Source organism: Diuraphis noxia, unplaced genomic scaffold (genome assembly GCF_037042655.1).
Source record: "Diuraphis noxia isolate RWA-SAM2 unplaced genomic scaffold, SU_Dnox_SAM2 contig0004, whole genome shotgun sequence".
NCBI classification, from domain to species: Eukaryota; Metazoa; Arthropoda; class Insecta; order Hemiptera; family Aphididae; genus Diuraphis; species Diuraphis noxia.
This window is the reverse complement of record NW_028301714.1, coordinates 59,504,930-59,524,600: the sequence shown is the minus strand read 5'-3', so window position 1 is coordinate 59,524,600 and position 19,671 is coordinate 59,504,930. Positions and strand designations below refer to the sequence as shown.

At 32.2% G+C, this 19,671-nt stretch overlaps 1 protein-coding gene across 1 annotated transcript; it reads right to left on the bottom strand.

Moving 5' to 3' along the window:
* Positions 1-342: 342 nt before the first annotated feature.
* Positions 343-13,842, bottom strand: LOC107161497 (uncharacterized). Its single transcript, XM_015507928.2, has 5 exons — positions 13,538-13,842; positions 13,071-13,238; positions 5,920-5,970; positions 5,627-5,808; positions 343-2,566 (listed from the first exon to the last, which is right to left on the bottom strand). Exons 2-5 carry the CDS (start codon positions 13,225-13,227, stop codon positions 2,234-2,236), a joined length of 723 nt encoding a protein of 240 aa, XP_015363414.1. The 5' UTR covers positions 13,228-13,238; positions 13,538-13,842; the 3' UTR covers positions 343-2,233.
* Between the last annotated feature and the right edge of the window lie 5,829 nt (positions 13,843-19,671).

The window sequence follows — 19,671 nt, the reverse complement described above, 5'->3', positions numbered from 1 at the left end:
AAATAAATAGGAACAGATTGTTCTGTCGTAATACAGCAATACACTTATACATATATATGTATGTATATAAATATATATGAATATTATTTATTTATGTTAATTTATATTAGATATAATAATAAATTACACGTGAAAACGAACACACAGAGCCTTCGACTCGAATGCCATTTTAAAAGAAAATACAAAATTCAAAAATACGTAAGGCACGTTAAGGTACCTATAAAATATGCTTACATAGAATTATTGCTTTTTGATACACTTTTCATGATAATCGTAAACCGTTACGTATCCAGAACGTTACAAATATTCTATGATATTAAATTGAACCTATTTTTATTTATATTATATTATTATCCTAATATTATTCTAATCGAATTTGTTTCTACAATTTGACATTACTCAAATATATATAGCTTATATAAATATAATATTTATAGTTTATATATATAAGTAGGTATGACTACGTACAGATACTAATATAATATCCACACCTAAATATCTGATGACCTACTTAAGTAATATTATATGATATGATTGTCTCGGTTCTATATTACAATACGTAGTATGCATGTGCCTACGATAAAATATTAATTAACTACTTGCTAAAAAATATGTATTGTAATACTAATACGGGTAATGCACCTATACACGATATTATTATAGTTAATAATATATCTATCTACCTATATAATTACATTTTAATAATGTGCGTTATTTGTGTTGTGGAATCTAAAAACATCATACACAACATAATATATTATTCAAAGTCTCACGAAGTTTAAACAAAACAATTAAACATTATGTCGTTGAGTATAAAATTACATTGTAAAGTATATAATTGTTATGCAATATTAGTTCACTCAATTATGGTTTTATGTATAAAATATAAATTCTATTGTACAACAAGAAATATAGGTAATATTTTATAAAATATATAAAAAAAAATCAATTTATGTAATTGAATAAAAAAATGCATAATTATTTATGTACAACATCAAACGAACGGCGTTTGATGACAACTTACAACTTTACGCCGACAGCGCATCTATATAGGTACAACAATTATACATATATAGACATGTGGACGAGCGCGGCGTAAAATTATCTAAAAACTGTTTAAAGTTTATTGGACGGGGTTCACTGATCAAAGGTTTATTTCATACTCCTCATAACACGACTTAACCTAACTTATACACTAATTGCTAACACTATATATATAATATATTGACTACCCTAAGTATCTACAACAAAGTTTTAAGACATAACGTATAAATTAGATATGGTCGCAAAATATAATACTTAAAACACCTATACCCTACATTATATCATTATTAAAAAAAGAAAGATAAAAACAATAACAACAACGAGAACGAGATTTAAGTACTTGGACCGCGATACGAGCGTCGCCGATAATACTGTAATAGTAGTGTGCGCAGTTCGTTTTAAAAAACATAATCATAATAATAATAATAATAATATAACAGTTGAACGAATAATAATTAAACATAGACACAAAAAAACTACAATTAACGCGTTGTATATGTGTGCGCGTGTGAGCTTATTATTCTAAGACTTTGTATCGATAAAAATATTGAACATAAAACGAGATTTTCAAAATTGACAACATCCGACTGATTACCCCTAACGTTCCAGGAACGGTTTCCGGAACCTCTAAAACTACTAAACACATATCACTCACAGATCTAAACTCTACATTTCTTTCTCTCTCTCTCTCAAAGAAAAAAAAATGTTTGTGAAATCAAAATAAATTTCTAATTATATTACCGAGTACAAAATGTAGGTCACGTTTCTCAGACTACAACAAGTTTCCGTGGAATCGTACGCACGGCGGACTACATGTGAACACGACGAATGCAAAAGAAACGACTTAGATTTCGTCGCATTTCGAACGGAATGGTCATCGGAATAGAAATCGTTCGCACTAACTCCGCATTCGTCGTGTTTACGCGGTGCACTGTATGACAGCAGGTGGCCGGAAGTCCGGCCGGATCGTAGATAACAATATCTAAAACACAGTATAATATTATGTAGTTGTAGGTACTCTGCAGAGGCATTTTGTTTCTTCGGCCACGCTTCACTTCATCATGCGGCGGTATTTCCATTTCACCATTCGTGTATGTATTTGTGTATCCGCACCCCGTCGAACATCTATACCAATCCGACACGTCGTATCGGCGACGGTGATTTGCGGCCGGTCGGATCTGTGGTGCGGCTAGGGTGAGTACCGGTGGAGCAGATCCACGTCGGTAGCGCCGTACATCTTCATCGTGGCCGTTGGTTTGCTCAGCACGGGCGACACTTTGCACAGCCCCAGATTATCGTAGCCGGTGAACTCCTGTGTCACCAGCGTGGCGTCCTCGCAAGGCAGCTTATCGGTCGACGAAGTAGACGTCGATGAGACGGTCGTGCGGCTTGTGCGGTTGACGGACGACGAGCTCGCGGACGACGTTTTTGAGGCGTCCGTCGTTTGCGCGGCCATCATGTTCGTCGCCGCCGCCACCGTCCACGGCGTCTCGCTCACCGTATTAACCGTGTTGTTCCTGAACTGCGCAAAACAAAGACACAAACGATTTTTAGTATATACTCGAGTACGGTATAATAATATTATTGATGCACGATTAATAAATAAATAGTACTTAAATGGTACCTATTTCTCGGTTTTGTGAATATTATTATTAAATAGGTATATCTCATGACCCACAACGTTAAGAAAAATTATAAATGCATATTGCAGTATAGATATAAGACAGGGGAAATTTTTAAGGCTAGATTTTCCCCTCCACTTAACAAACCTAAATTATTTATTTAAGTTTGATCGATTACTATATATAAATATATAATTTTGATGTATCAGCCTTTAACATTTTATCTAAATCAGTGTTTTAATAGATCAAGCTATTTATAAATATTAAAAATTGGATAAATCTTCCTTGAATACGAACCCTGTGGGTTATTATAATATAGTATTATATACGCCTTAGAGTAGGCGACAGCAGGTGCACAACTCAGATGGCGTAGTCGTATTTACGGTGGGTATATACAATATATCACCTCCAACTAAAAGACTTTAATTCTATAATTTATTTAACAATTAAAATTACAGACGTGTCATAGCTAATATACTACATGAACGGTCTGCAAGTATAAATAATTAAATTTAATAAAAAAACACAAAAACAATTTAAAAAAATATATTATTTGAACTATTAAAGTTATACCAAGATTCTTATTCAAATATTTAACTCGAAGTTTACTAGTTTGTCCAGGTCCCAAAAGACAACTGAATCACACACCAGAATACAAATAGCACCATACCTGGGATAGTTACTGAGTCATTGGGCGGAGACAAGAGAAAAATGGAAAAATTTCCACAAAAAAACCGAAAGATTTTAATTCATCGTTTATACAAAAATGTATATAGTAGGTATACATATTTTGTAAATGCATACTGTTGTAGTTTTTACTGTAGTTGTCCGTTGACTTGTGGCCTTGTCAGTAGCCTTACGGAAATTAGTGTATAGTGCTCCAAATTTAAAGGATGTATAAGATAATTTTGATATATTTGCACTTTGGGCGCGTGTGCATCAATTTAGGAATGTATGGGTAAAACTATACATGCTGAGATAGACAAATATTATATTTAATAAATATTGCACATAGAACTGTAATAGCTTAAAATGTATTAAAATATCATATTATATATATATATAATACAATTTAATTGTACATGAGCGAGGTGACGAGCAGTATAGTTTTTTTTCATCCGAACGGATTTAAAATCTAAATAATATATACATATTATACATAATATGTCAAATACCACGCACTCATTGATCGTTGTATCTCAAAAACTACTAAACGTACGAACTTGAAATTTGGAATTGTGGTTGCTCTAACCGTGCAGTTAATTATAATACAATATAATAAAATGTCTGCGTCCAAATATTTCACAGGCAGAAAAAATCCACCTACGACTATGGGCATTCTATAGTGCGTACACACATTACACATAATATACATATATATACGTATATACGATTGACATACATATTATGTTAATAACTTATATTTTATATTCCCATTCCCAAACCTATACAACTGCATGCGTTTCGAAATATTATTATACATATACTACACACGGTGTGTAAATATTATGCGTTACATCGGCTTTTTTTTTTGTATCGAAACGACATATATTGCAAACACAACTCAATAATAACCATAAACATCCCGATACAAGAGCATCAGTACAATAATATATCATTATTTAAGTAAAACATATTAAACAACGTACACATAATATGTTATAAAATATGCATAATTATGTATTTATGTTTATTAAATAGTTGTGGCCGAGATAGGCTCGACGATATTTCCATCGTTTTAGTTGTTCTAACGTGTAATAAAATACAATATTAATATAGGTATAATAATAACATACATTTAAAAACTGTTCGGGTATTGACGCATAACGACTACGAGAGTCGATAGACGACTGGAATAAATAATATTTTAATGTATACATTAAAATTGAGTCAACGAGACGTGATTTTTGATAACTTCTGTATGACATTAAAAATCTATTACATATATCCGATCGCGTCTCTCTACCTTTCAGACGTCATATTGTATGTAACCGAACACGATATTTTATAATTTCGTTTGGGTAATAATATGACTAATATTGTATTCCCGCATTAAAATGCATAAAACCTTGTAATCGTTATTAATAATAATATATTATTATTATTTTATTCGTATGCGCTCGGTTTGATGGCATTATACTGTTCGCTATTTTTTTATTAAAATATTATTGTTGTCGACGACATAGCGCTGTAGTGCAATATTCGACTCAAGGCAAAACTGGAATTCGACGTTATTGTAAAAATTATTTTTCGATAAGTTTAATTTTCCTTCATCAATCCGTCGTTTAACTCGTTTTAAAGCATGGTAGGTACGCCGTGAAAAAACAATAACAATAATTACGATTTAACGACCACCCATTATCGGGAGAAGTCTTATATGGGTCCCATTCCGGGACTAGAGGAACGGAAGCTATATAGCTTCAGAGGCATATTATACAGATATGCGTTACAAAAGACCATAAAAACACGATTACTGCAACACATAACACCTACTGTGTATGCATGCACTTCGTGATACTTCATAATATAGTATAATACATATAGATTCGAATGTACATGTAATTACAACAATATATTCCTCCTCTCTGCGGAGGTATAATGATGTGAACGTCACGTCTCCCAGCCAAACAAATATTTTGAAATACATAGTAATAGTAGTAATACATATTACCTGTCCACCGGGCAGAATGAATAACATTCTTATTATATGCGATGCGATATAGAATAATAACAACACGATACACGACGACACACCCTCCTAGAAGTGACGGTATATTTCAGAGGAAAAAAATGGAAGACAATAAAGAGGTTTTTTAATTCATCACGTAGGTATTCTTACTTTTCCGTATACCTATTATATCTATCAAGAACCGACATACACGTCTATATATTTTCGGTTACATTTTTCACGACACCTACGTAAAATTGTACGTAATAAATTATATTTTATTTTGTTTTACCTTTAGAAAAGCCAATTTTTTTTTGAAGTATGAATCTTTCCCTCCGTTCTTGAGCTTCGGAATCTTCCTCTCGCGTTTCCACACGAACGCCAACATGACGGACATTAAGACGACCGCGACGATCACCAGCAACGTCAGCCAAATTATCAACGATTTCAGGGTCTCCAACTCTTGTAGCACATCTGCACACGGATCGGAAAAAATGTACATTTTTTAAAATCAAAATCGAAAATTTCCTTGTAAACACCACTACATTATAAATTTATAATTTAATTGTACAAGCAGACGCTCACCTTGAATGTTACTATCCTTGACATAATGCTTCACGTAGTCGTGTATGTAATCTACACAGGAAAAAAATTCAAAAACGATAAATTAATAAACAGCCGTCTATCGAACAAATTATATTTGTATATGGATGACTGCGAATTGTCGTCTGAGCAGTCGTCCTATATTCAAAACAATGTATTTCATTTTACGCGCCTATTTCCCCCCTCCGTGGGACAGACGAGTGTGTCGTAATGTTAGAGACATCATTATGTAAGAAAAATTCAATTATCTTGCAGAATTTACAATTATTATTATTATTGGACATGTGTCCTCTGCACCGCGGGTACTCGCGTATTCCGGTACGAGTGTCAGATTTCGCCGTGGCCAGCCTTATACCATCCGCCCGCCCGAAATCCGTCGTAATAATATTATTATAATAATATTTTACGCACCGCGTGTTATGAGAATTATTATGAAAAGTAATAGCGTATATGGATATATGTCATCTTATTTCATCTACTCGGATACGATATTTTGGTACACATACGTGGCGACTATCACGTTAGTCTATATATAGATATATATTTATATACATATTTTAGAGAGAGACATAATACAATATTATGTTTTGGGATAAACGATGGTGCTCTATACAGAAGTGACGTACTCTACAGTTACCATACGTGCGTATACCTAGGTATACCTAAATAATAATATGTAATATGTGTGACGTATACACGGTCGAGTTGATATAACGTGCTCAGACGCGGAGTAAAAAAAAACACGTACTTAAAACATAATAATATAATATATATTATATTATATACCTACGGACGATAAAGCACGTTCTGCGACGATGGTAGGTGTAAGAGTAATAAGTAGGTAAGTATATAGAATAAAAAATTTAAAAAAAAAAACGAAATTATAATAAAAACTCTAAGACCGCACAGACGTTTCAAACTTCTGGGTGTAATATCCTATACTGTTTTCTATCTATATGTTCTTGAGCGTTTGTTTGGCCGATTTAGAGCTTATAGTTGCCCCAGCAACACCCTCACGTCCCTCACTCAAGCATATTATAATATGCGGTGGTATATGTATATCATAATATAGCAACACGAATTGCTTTAACAGTAGTCGATCCAATTGATTTCCCTATACATAATATATATAGGTATGTACACGAAGACTTCATCGCTTCGGATATCCGTGTATACAATAAACATAATACGTCAACTATTTCATTTGGGTCAACTAACTGCAGCTGGTACAGACATGGTATAATAATTATACTCGTACGACAACAAGTCACAGCCTGAATAGATGTACACAGTCACGTACCGCAAGTATATATGTAGGAAGACGACGTTGTGGCAGAATTAGGTCACGCGAAGCGGGGGAATTAATATAAAACTTAAAATAGACCTAACGCGCAGGGTGGATTTTTCTTTTTAAAATCGTATTATAAAAAAAAAAAAATACATTAATGCTGATTGTAATGCAGAATAATCTTCTACGTCAGATATAATAATATTATTTCTATAGACATGTCAGATATTCCCCTAAATATCATTCACAACCCGGCCCAGGCATCACGACCTGCGAAATTTAACGAAACGTGAGTAAATTTGTTATATCACTGGTTTCGGTTATCCTCTTTAAATATTAACAATATTGTTCTATTAATTTTCATCTTTTTTTACTATTTATTTTTACTTATCATTTTCAATAATGTAACAATATTGCTTTTTCCAAAATGTCGGGGTGTCTAATACAAGTATTATCATCTTCACCAGTCACCAGGTCTTGTCAAGTTTTGAATACATATATTTTGCTCGTGCATATCCTATAAAAGATGTGATATACTATATTATTATGGTATATTAAGTATCTATACGACTATACCACGGTATGCAACAAAGCAATATAGAATTTTTTTTTATAATTTTGGACACAATGATTTTTAATTTTTAGCAACTATACCTATACAATAAGGTAACAATGGCTACGACTTGCTGCAGCTGTACACATGTTGCGACTAATTAATTTAGACGATAGAACATTAAAGAAGAATAACGATAATATACGTGCAGGTCGAATTTAAGTTAACAAAATGTTTGATCGACATATAGTTGCGAAAAAATAAATTAGGATAATATTCTAATAAAATATATTTGATTATTTGGTCGAAAAAATATCAAAATATTCGATTTGGTCAGTCCGACATCATAGAATATTGTCGATCCGAGACAGCGAATTGACACGAAAATTACGTGTTTTCTTCCGTCGATAATAGATTATTCGTACTTCGTAGTTAGTAAATTAAAACACGTTTCGTTATCACAGATAAATAGTATAATCTATATATTAAATTACAATTTTTTTTTTATCGGCAACGGATTTCAAGAAACGTTAAAATTCTTTTTGTACTAGGTAACTGATATTACAATACAAGGAATACCGCAGACTATATTTTCATATAGTAACATATAGTAATACTAGAAAAATCAAGTTTCTGTACCTACCTACCTACATAATATTTTAATTTCATTCGATTAGCATAGGTTTTTTCTTACCTCATAAAGTCATATACTTATTAATATTATTTTTGCTCGAGTAATGTTTCATGTTATAATTTATAATAGGGAATATTACAATAGTAGCGTATTTCAGAATTCATCTCGGATAGGACTATCTTGTATATTATATGTATTACATAATATGTATACAGGGTGCAACAGAAAGACTTGATCAAAAAAAAGTTATGCTAATTCAACGTTTGACAAAAATTGCTAATATTATATGATATTATGTAAACAATTTAAGAAATATACTCATGTCAGTAAATTCTCAAAAATCATATTTTTAAAAAAATCATCATGTTCCAAATTAATTTAACCAAATAAATATTGGATTTAAAAAAAAATCTAAAAAATAAGCTGCATACCTACTTAGACAAATCTTTTTACCATTGAAATTTTTTTTATAATCAGATTCCCTATTTTGAATTTATCCAAACATTTTTTTATTAAATTAAAATTTTTTATTTTCAGTACTAAAAAACAAACATAAAAAAAATGTACATACAGCGCTAAGGTCACTTAATGAACAAAATAAATAAATAAAAAATATTAATTTCAACAATAGTTATTCCAAAAGTCAGTTCTATCTGTTACATCTTGTATATTGTATAAATAGGATAATAAATTATCATGATGTTATTAGATATTTATTATTATTGATTGTGTATAAAATGAAATCTTATAAGTTATTTCAGATTTCAGTAATTTGTTGTTAGGCTATAAAAAAAACAATAAAATTAATTATAAAACAGAGGTTTATTTTTTTTGCTATGTAGCATAAAATAAAATTACCTTTAATTTAGTTTTATTGTATAAAATAATGTATATTCTATATAATTTATTGTTTTGTTTCATAGCATTGCATGTAATGAATGAATTATTTATGTCTTCTAAAGTTGTACATTTTGAGTTAATTGTGAAAATTATCACGAACATCCGAAAACAGTTATGTAGTTGTGAATTCACGGTTCACAGAATCGGAGTGAAAAATATTGCATGACGTACAACGGACGTTGGTACACAATATTTTAAAAAAACGCACAATGAATTATATAAAATATGTATACTCAAATACTGAAAACCTAAAAATTATTTCAAGTTTATAATTTAAAAAATGAATATAACATAATATTTTTTCAGCGCATATATCACTGCAGATATTAATATTTCTCTTTAATTTATTAATTTCTCTGGGTGTAAAATAATAGAAAACGAATTTGTATTAAGTTTTAGAATAATGTTTCATATTATAATGTTAATAATGTGTTGTGTCTTGAATTATTGTATAAGATTAATTTTCGTATTCTACTTGTAAACTTGTACAAATAATACTTTCTACGCAGTCAAATATTTAAACAAAGTGTTGTCTTAAATAGTCCAATAAACATATTTGAAGTTATTATAATAATCAATTGAATAATTTGTATTTCTTCTCTAATAATACGCGTTTGAAATTGAAACAGTTAATCATTTAATAAGTAAACAGATTTGTATAAAACATTTAAATTAAATCTGTTACCTATATATACTTTCAGCCTATTGGACGTTATGAATTAAATAAATAAAATGTATCATGTAGTTTATCTTTTAGTTTTATTTCACAGTAGAGTAGTAGACGTCAGTGATATTTTTTTTTAGTATGAACTCTAGCTTGGAAACAATTCTACAAGAATGACTGAAATATAAAAATTGTATTATATTTTGCAATGAAGGAGTTCACGATGAAATGTATTTATTGCCGCTTATAAAACGCTTTACTGTGTACGTATCCCAACATAATGTAGACGAAATACACTTAAAAACTTTAAATATATATATCTATAGTGGCAAAAAAACACACACAACTTCGATCATTATTATGTATGGGTATTAGGATATGGGGCAAGTGGTTATAGTAACCATAGCTAATGGCCATGTTAGGGTATTCTACAACTCATAACGGCATAATATATAAAACCATAATGCATGAAAGGATAAAAGACCACAATGTTTTTGAAATCATACATTATAACCCAAATAAATAAGAGTGCAGGTACAATTTAACTATATTGACGAAAATTAGTAGAGCTGCAGTCGTGCCGGCAGACATATTATATTATTACTTACTAATAACACATATAATACTTATAAATGTGTTAAATAATAATAATATAATTTCGTCCAAAATGAATAGTAGAAAAAACAACACGCATTAATCATAACGGACCACAAATTAAAAACATAATACTGCATATACGCCACGATCGGCGAAATGAAAAAGAAAATTAATAATCTCTGTACAGAGAACTTCGGGTCACATGGTTATATATTATCATTGATTTAACAGACGTGGTAGTGGAGTCGTTAAAGTCGAAAAAGAATTGATTTTTCCCACCGTGGCTACAATCGTACTAAATTAATTCCATGCGGCGGCGATCGGTTACCTCGCGGTATCCTACCAGAGGGTTTTTGAAAATTTGAGCCCGCGTCTCCTCGATGCTGTAATATTATTTATACTATTGCGGGAGCATTTGACGTGGGAGTGTGCACCTAAAACATTGTATAGAGCTGCAGGTACTATAAATCATTATTTATTACCTTACAGACAATACAAATAACAATACTGAAGCAGAGGTAGGTACCGAATTCTTTTCAAGATTGTTCTCCTCGAATCATAACCAAGGACATACGAAGAAAAAACAACATAACTCTGTAACAAAGCCGGACCACCAACCTATTTCGCTACGCTACTAAATATATTATATATATTATATTATCATAATATAATATAGATACACCTATGTAATAGGTTTTTATATATATTTGTGGTTCGAGGAGGTCTGCGTCATACATATTTATACTACCTACATAGATTGGTACTAGTACAGATTTACGCGCAAAATCCGAACTTGCGATCGGAATTTCTAGTAATCGTTTGTTTGCTCGTATTATCATATGATACATGACACACGAGTTACACTTTTTCGGTTTTTATTAAACACATATTATATATGATATTAGTTTTATATAGAGCGTGTAGCATTCCAATGGTTTGTGCATATGAATACCTTTAGGTCATTAAACGAATATGGCCGCTTATTGTCTTCTACCAGTGTCCAAATATTATAATTATATGTATACCTAGTGTATACGTAGGTACTATTATTACATAATAGAAAGAGACTGCTCTATAGCACGAACAGGAATCGTTGGTAAAAAAAAACCTTAACCCGTCTTATACGGACGATCGTTTAAAGAATGTGTTGTTTTCAATTTGTATTTATACACCACGATCACGTACATCGTCATCATCATCGCGTCCTATACATATACAACGTTGTTGACTAAATCGACTCGTATATACGTCGCATACGCATATCACTAAAACGACTTATCAAAAATAAAATAATTATGTGTACAAGAATATTATATTATACCTAGCACGAGTCGAACGTTTTAACAATAATTATTTCAGAGACATTTTGGAAAGTGCGCTGAAGAGTGAAGTGAAATCGAAGTGATCTTGTGATGGGAAAAAGTAAAAAACTTAAATGCACTGCAATATCTTATGGAATATAAAGTATAAACAACGGAATATGATAATATTAATACGAAATACGGTAATCCAGGGACCCACCCAAAGGTACTACACACCGATTCCTGTTGATGGTCTTGGCGGTTTTTGTGAGTTTGCAGGAGCAGATTCCTTAGGTCGTGATAGAAAGCGGCTATGGCGGAACATCGACGGTGTCGGCCGCAGAACTAATGAATATTCGTAGAAGCGAGGTAGCGTAGGTAATGTCACACACGCGTGCGGTTGAATACGGCGAATATTATGGTTTATGGACGATGTTCCTGAGTAGAAAGTCGGTGTGAAAGAAATAATATTTTAAGGTTCTCCCCTCGCCTGTACCATCGACTACGTGAGTGGGTTTTTAATTTGTTCCTTCTCCGAGAAAAGGACGCGACTACGCGAGACGTTTGGTGGTTGACCTCGCGCGCGCACAAACGACTGCTGCACGGTCGGCAACCGAATTACTTATTATATATTTTAATAGTAAGTGTAACAACACTATACAATAAGGCGGCCACTTATAATAATTCAAATTGTATAATATTTGACGATAAATAATTATAATTATAATCGTTATAGCAGTCTTGCACGATTTATAAAGATACTATATGGTGAATATGTACTAAAAATTACACTAGAATACGTTTCAGCCATTGCAAGTACACAATATACTGTATATATTCTGCGTTAAAAGTCCGCGATCGTATGGATAGGATAAATAAATTAAAGCAAATTCATATAATATACGTTCCAGTGATTCGCTCCATAACGGAAGACGATAAAATGGCTTAACTATGATGTATGATTAACGCATATTTGGAGCGTAAAATGTATACTTGTGGTCAGAAACGGGCGCGTTCATCTGTGTTCGAGTGCCTAATACGTATCAGTTTTATCGGAAAATTTCAGGTGGCCAAAAAAAGAGTACCTAAACGTTTTAAAATGGCGCCGAATGTACCTCGATCGTAAAGAAAACCTAGTATAGAAGGTCGTCTGCAAAAAGAGCTCAAATGCTCAATAACTATAATATAATATATACCTTGACACTGTTGTTGGCATATTTTGACGTCAAAGTTGTGCGAAGTCTCGTTGCAGTACGAATGGCACGGGTAGCACTGGAGATCGTGAGGCTGGCACATGTGGTACTCGGGGCACTCCTTCTCGCCGCACGGCTTCCTTAGCGACAAGCCCGCCATGACGACGACAACTGAAATATCCAAATAATATCACTGCAAAGATGAGACGACGATCGCGTATCACGCGTATTATCCGTTTAGGTATAAAAATCGTATCGTCTACGTCGCGACGGTCGGAAGTCGTGCGCGGCCGATTGCCGACTGCCGAGCCGACGACGACTGCTGCCGGGAACCAACGCTTTTGGCGCGCTCCGACCGAACCTCAGCCGCCGCCGACGACCAACCGGTTTGGTCACTTCGCCAAATCGTTTCGAAAACAAAACAATTTACAATAATAATAATAATAATAATAATCTTGGATTTCGCTCACCTAACGTCCTACGGCTGCTATTGTCGACGATGGCGGCTGCTGTGTCGCGGTGCCGTAGAGGTAACCTATAGTCGGATGGAACCCGTCAAAGGCCCACATAACCATAATATTATTATTAATATTATCGTGGTGCGATACGAGCGGCGGCGACAGCGGTGTAGCAGTTGTAGAGGAATGTTTTCGCGTGTGTATACACACCACGACCGCTACACTCGGTACTCCCCCACCGGGCGGCGGGTGTCCCGCCGCCGCTCACCGGGCAACCTGCGCAGGTACACACACACGCGACGCGGCCGAGTGACTCACCTTTTTTCCCGAGTCGACGTTGTCGTTACTGTTGCGCGCCGCCTCACCGTCACCAATTATTACTCCTCCAACCGCCGCCGCCACCACCACCACAACCATCAACACCAAAGCCGCATCCGTTCGCTTTCTGCGCCCCCACTGTCGTTGGTACCTGTCCGTCGTGACGCGCCACCACACCTGTAACGACCGAAGACCGGTTTTCGGTGCAGCGGTGGCGACGGTCCGCGATGTTGCCAAGCGGCTCGCCGCTCCGCTCCGAGTCTTTTACTCTTTTGTTTCGTTATTTTTTTATCCGTTAACCACCAAACAATCGTTAAAAAGTACATTTTCCGGTGTCATGCGTAACCGCCAATCTCGTGACGAGTACCATCATCAACGCCAAAAATCTGCTACGAGATATATTTTTACGTTTTCCCTCAATTGGCCGAGATACAGTTTCCGGTGGAGCTCATGAGTTATAATTTATATAACTCTTATTAATTATGCAACTAACATCAACTATAGCTCAATCACAAACTGTATAGATAATTAGCCATCAGTTATACCTATCTTTTTATAAGCAAATGTTAGTTTTTTTTCAAATCCAAATGGGTTGATAATTTATGGAAAAATAATATGTTCTTTTCAATTATTTAAACACGAAGAAAGGTCTTTCCACCTACAACACGCCAAGTATTTTGATTTTACAATTTTTACTACTGCGTCGAACACTTTAGACTATCTACGCAGTACCAAGCGTTGGATATGTTTACCAAAGTGACTATCTGAGTGGAATAGCCCTGCAGGGTGTTACATATCGAGTTGCATCACAAGAGCTACGTTTACTTCTTTAGAACTGTTTTTTAAATTTTTACCCTTAATATTGTAATGTAGAATTATTCTATGATTATCCTTATTCCTAATAAGTTTAAAAAAAAAAAACATTATTAATGGATCCATTTCAATGGGTTCCTACTTAATTTTGCACCCTGGACCAAAAAAAGCCAATCCATCCGACCATCCATATTTGCTATAGCTATAGAAAAAAAATAACCATATATTGAAACGATTTTAAAAATATCTAACTATTGTATCATTAAACATGTAACTTAAAAATATTATGGTTTAAGTATTAAATACTGCGATGTTTGATCATCCTGCACGTTTCGCATCCTCATCACGAAAATTACGCGACCTACCACTTTATCGAGCTGTTATTCATTTTTAATTGTTAACAAAACGTGTTAAGGTGCGATGGCAGAACGAACACGTAACTACTCTACATAAGAACATAACGTAATGGTGTGTTATGGTGCGTCGCGTCGTCAAGGCTACCTCGTCGGTTCCAGAAAGTCTAACGCCGATTTTATTATTTTAATATACCAATCGGTGACCTGGACTGCTTCCGCGGCGTGGTTCGTGTATAAACAACAGCGGTACTTACGCGCGTGTGCCATTACCGCCTTATCAGCATTATAAGTCCACATCATAAGTAACAAATAAAAAAAAATCGGTAATTTGTCGCACGCACATGCGTATAAGTACCTAATTACTAGTACTACTATATAAGTATAAGCTTGATACTTAAGTTATAAGCTCCTCAAAGATGTTTTATTAACTTCTAAATAAGTAAAAATAATAAGAACCTAGGAAGTAGCTCTGGTGTATATAGTAGATTTCGAGTGTTCCTATACATAGCACGTTATTTCCGCCCACCCTTCATTTTTTAATCGCAAAAAATAACGAAAATCTTTCATCTTTTATTGTTATTAATTATTATTATATATGTTTGTATATCCAACGTTGTCAAAATGCTAACTAGGACCGAACTCACAAGATACATAAGGAATATAATTTCATGTCTTAAAAATTCTGAATTGTACAACTTAATTAAAACAAAAAAATCGTAAATAACACAATACACAAATGTACATGTACTATAAGTACTGATGACCAAGTAGTCGATGTATTCTAGATAAATAAAAAATAAATAATATCCTGTATAAAAAATGTATGTGACTTTAATTTAATTTTTTTATTTCCAATAATTGGCAAAATGCATGAGCAATCTTGAATTACATTTTCAAACTTTGGTAGATAATTTTAATAATTTTATGAAATTTTGACTCCAACATAATTTGAACTATTTTTATTAAATTTTAAACGCCTATAAACAAAAATTGTGACTTTGTTTTTTATATTTGTTTGTTTGTAGTATAGATAACTTTTGAGGAACCATAAATTTATATTTTAAGATTTTTACCAGAAAACAAATTTTATCGTACATAAATCGAAAAAAAATTATATATAATAAATAGTAAAATATTTCAAGTATTATATCATGTCTAATAAGTGATTCTATCTAATATTGCTAAATATCAGTATTCGATTTTGTTAAATCTCGTTATTCCATAATTGATTTAATTTTTTTTTCAATTCAAACGTTTCAATTTGTCTAGGTACAAACTATATCTAATTTGAAACTGAGAACTACCCTCAAAGTTGAAAATCTTTGTATTGCTCCAAAAGGTGACAACTTATACCGAAAAAAACATATCATTGTAAAACTATTATACATCCATCGTTCTGCTCAGATTAAAATCTGTCAAGTATAGGTCTAACCGCATTGCTGTATAATTATAGATGTCAAGTCTACGGTGCACCTTGTCATTGAGTAGTTCACTATATAATGGACTTGAATTTGATGATAAATCATTGTAAACAAATACGATTAAAAAGATTCTAATCGGGTGCGACCAGCTACCAGCTTATATAGGTAATTATATAACATCTAAAAATAATTCACGATGTTGACGGATTTTGTCAAAATTTTTAAATTCAAAAGCTAATAAAATAAAATTATGAATATGCATTTTCCATACATTTTAATCACTGAAAGACTGAAAGTAAACTTGTGATTTGTGACGAATCTTTTGTTATATTTTCAGGTCCATAGATAAAAACGTATCATACATATATAATAAGTCTGATAAAAATTCAAATAATTGGAACAGTTTTGAAAATGCATACCTAAATAAATATTTTTATTTTTTAAATGTCAAATTATGGTTATTTATTTTTGAATTGGAACAAAAACAATATTAATTGTGTAAAAAATTATCCACTATAGATCCAATTTGCTACCAGAAACAACCCTCAAAATTAATTATCGTTGCATTTTTCTTTAGGAGTAAAAAAAACATACGTTTGCTTCACTCAATACAAAAAATTATATTATTAGATGAATAAAAAATAAAATTCTTCACTATTCAAATGAGATTAAAATTATTCATATTATAATATACGTATAAATATTTACACGCGGAAACCAGATTCTTCTAGTATTACTTATATATAACTGATAAAAGAAAAGATATTGAATATTCTGGGAAATCGGTTGACAATATAATATATATTTTTATTATTAAATTATTACTTATCTATGAAAACGATACTTATTGTCTTGTACTATAATACTCGTATGACCATGGACTTTGAATATAATGAAGAATTATAATGTATCAACCGAAGTAAAACACGCAACTTTCATGTCATTTTTACTATCTAGTATCAAAAAATTCTCACGACGGATTAATGAATTCGTCGAAGTTCAATTATATACGTACTATATATATTATGTTTATATTATCATCATCATACAGCACATAATAAAAACGCATGTAGTAGTGTAGTACCTACTGTAATACTATTCTATCAGTTATCACTTCTCTGAACAAAAACTTTATTTACATGTTTCGTAAATAGTATAATGTAGATAATAGATATGCACTGTAGCGTTATAGGTTTATCGTATAATACACATGTCGACATCATATTAAAATGTTATAACACATCGTCCTTTAAAAGGCATGCTACAATTTGGCATAAATATATTCTTGAAATTTTGACTAATCGATTCTTTTAAAATCTTAAGTATCTATCTACTGTTAAAAAATCTGCTCACTATTGGCTTAATGATGAACATTACTGACGAATACCTATTAATAAATAGGTAAGGGAGTACAACAAGTAAATATATTTTGCTATTTAATATATACCAGGTACGATAAATATACCTATTAGTATAAATTACTACCTCGACTAATACTGTCTTATGAGTAAATTAAAACTATAAGCTATTAGACAAAACGTGACAAATTTTAAAAATGTGCAATCCGTATTAAAAGTAAATTAATATCCAATAGAAAAAATATTAGGTTAATGCCTTAATGGTACCATATGAATGATATTCGTATGAACATATTATTATGATAAACGACTGTCGCATATAATGAGTAAATAATGAATAATGAGCATAGAGTATTATACATAGTTTATCCCGAGTCTATGGTAAATCAATGGATGATGAATGATGAATGGTGAATGGTAGTTTATGAATCATAACTTAAAAATAAACGCACTGACAACTAACCACATAATATTTTAATTATCATACAACTTAGTAATACATTATTCATTACAAATATTTTAACTATTATGTTAAGTCTAGGTACCTATGTAAGATTTAATTATAATTAATTCAGCAATTCCTAATATTTTACTTTTATACATTTATACTATTATATAAATATATTTATATGTAAGAAAACTTGAACCAATCGTTGAGTACATTTTTAATTACCTATATAGTAAATAAATACCTACTGAAGTCTAGAAATAACGTTGAGGTATACAAAATAATAACAATATTAATTCTCGGAAGTCTAGGGAAAAACATCTTTGTCAATAATATTTATGTTTTTATAATAGTTATGTAAATACGAAAAAATTGCAAGATATTATGTTCTCGGTTCAGCTCTTTGCCTTCTATGATCCGGATGCGGGCCATCACGGTCCGTCAGTTACCGACCGTTGCAGTATAGATCAGTAGACCTATTTTATACATGGTTAATTGGTTATAGACTAAACAGATTAAATAATACATTTTAACAAAATAACATTTTTTTTTATATATACGTATGCATAGAAATATAGTGCTTAAAGTATAAAAATTTCGATTTTTGTACATGTAATCAAATATTAAAAAAATAGTTTACGAGAGTAAAACTTAATGACTTAATTTGTCTTTCTGATTATTGAACCCATGAATGTTTTGCATCCTGTTGAATTTAAGAAAACTACGACACTGCGTAGTATAATGCAGTGTGATATTATCACAGAGTACCTATAATAATAATACATTAGTATTATGCATGCATACTGTGATATAATGCATGTATAGATCGCCGATCGCCGATCGCATCAATCTTCAATATTAAATCAGTGGTTACCTTTATTACCTATTATCAGGACATTACAGGGTTTTTTTTAATGATTTTTTCTGACTGCACAAACTTATTCCCATTGTTGCGTTATAGTAGGGAATTTGTCTACGCTGACCAAACCCTACAGACCATTATCCGTTGAACTATCAGGGGTGGCTCTAGCCTCCCCCCCTCAAAAGCTGTATTTCTAAACAATTGTATACTGTTAAAAACAAAATTACCAAAAACAATCATCGACATTTTCTGAAAATGTCTGAAAAAAATCCTAATCACGTCTCTGGAGCTGCCCCTGTCAACTGTGCTGGCTACACGCCTATACTATACCTACTTACCTACTGTCTACTGCAGCGGTTCCCAATTTTTTTTTGCCACGGAACCCTAATCGATTATACATTTTTTTGCGGAACCCTAGTTTGATAACATAAAATTATCACCTAGTAGTTTTATATTTTTATGTTTGATATGAAAAGAAAGAACAATTAATATAAATGAAAAACAATTATTTTATGTATTAAAAAACATTTACTGTACAAAGAAATACAATGTAACTAAGTGCCTGTTTTT

Coding starts and splice junctions, on each gene's coding strand:
- LOC107161497 (XM_015507928.2), bottom strand. CDS start 13,227: ATGGCGGGCTTGTCGCTAAGGAAGCCGTGCGGCGAGAAGGAGTGCCCC. Junction 5,971..13,070: donor ATGCCAACAACAGTGTCAAG/GTATATATTATA, acceptor TTTCCTGTGTAG/ATTACATACACGACTACGTG. Junction 2,567..5,626: donor AAAAATTGGCTTTTCTAAAG/GTAAAACAAAAT, acceptor TGTTTTGCGCAG/TTCAGGAACAACACGGTTAA.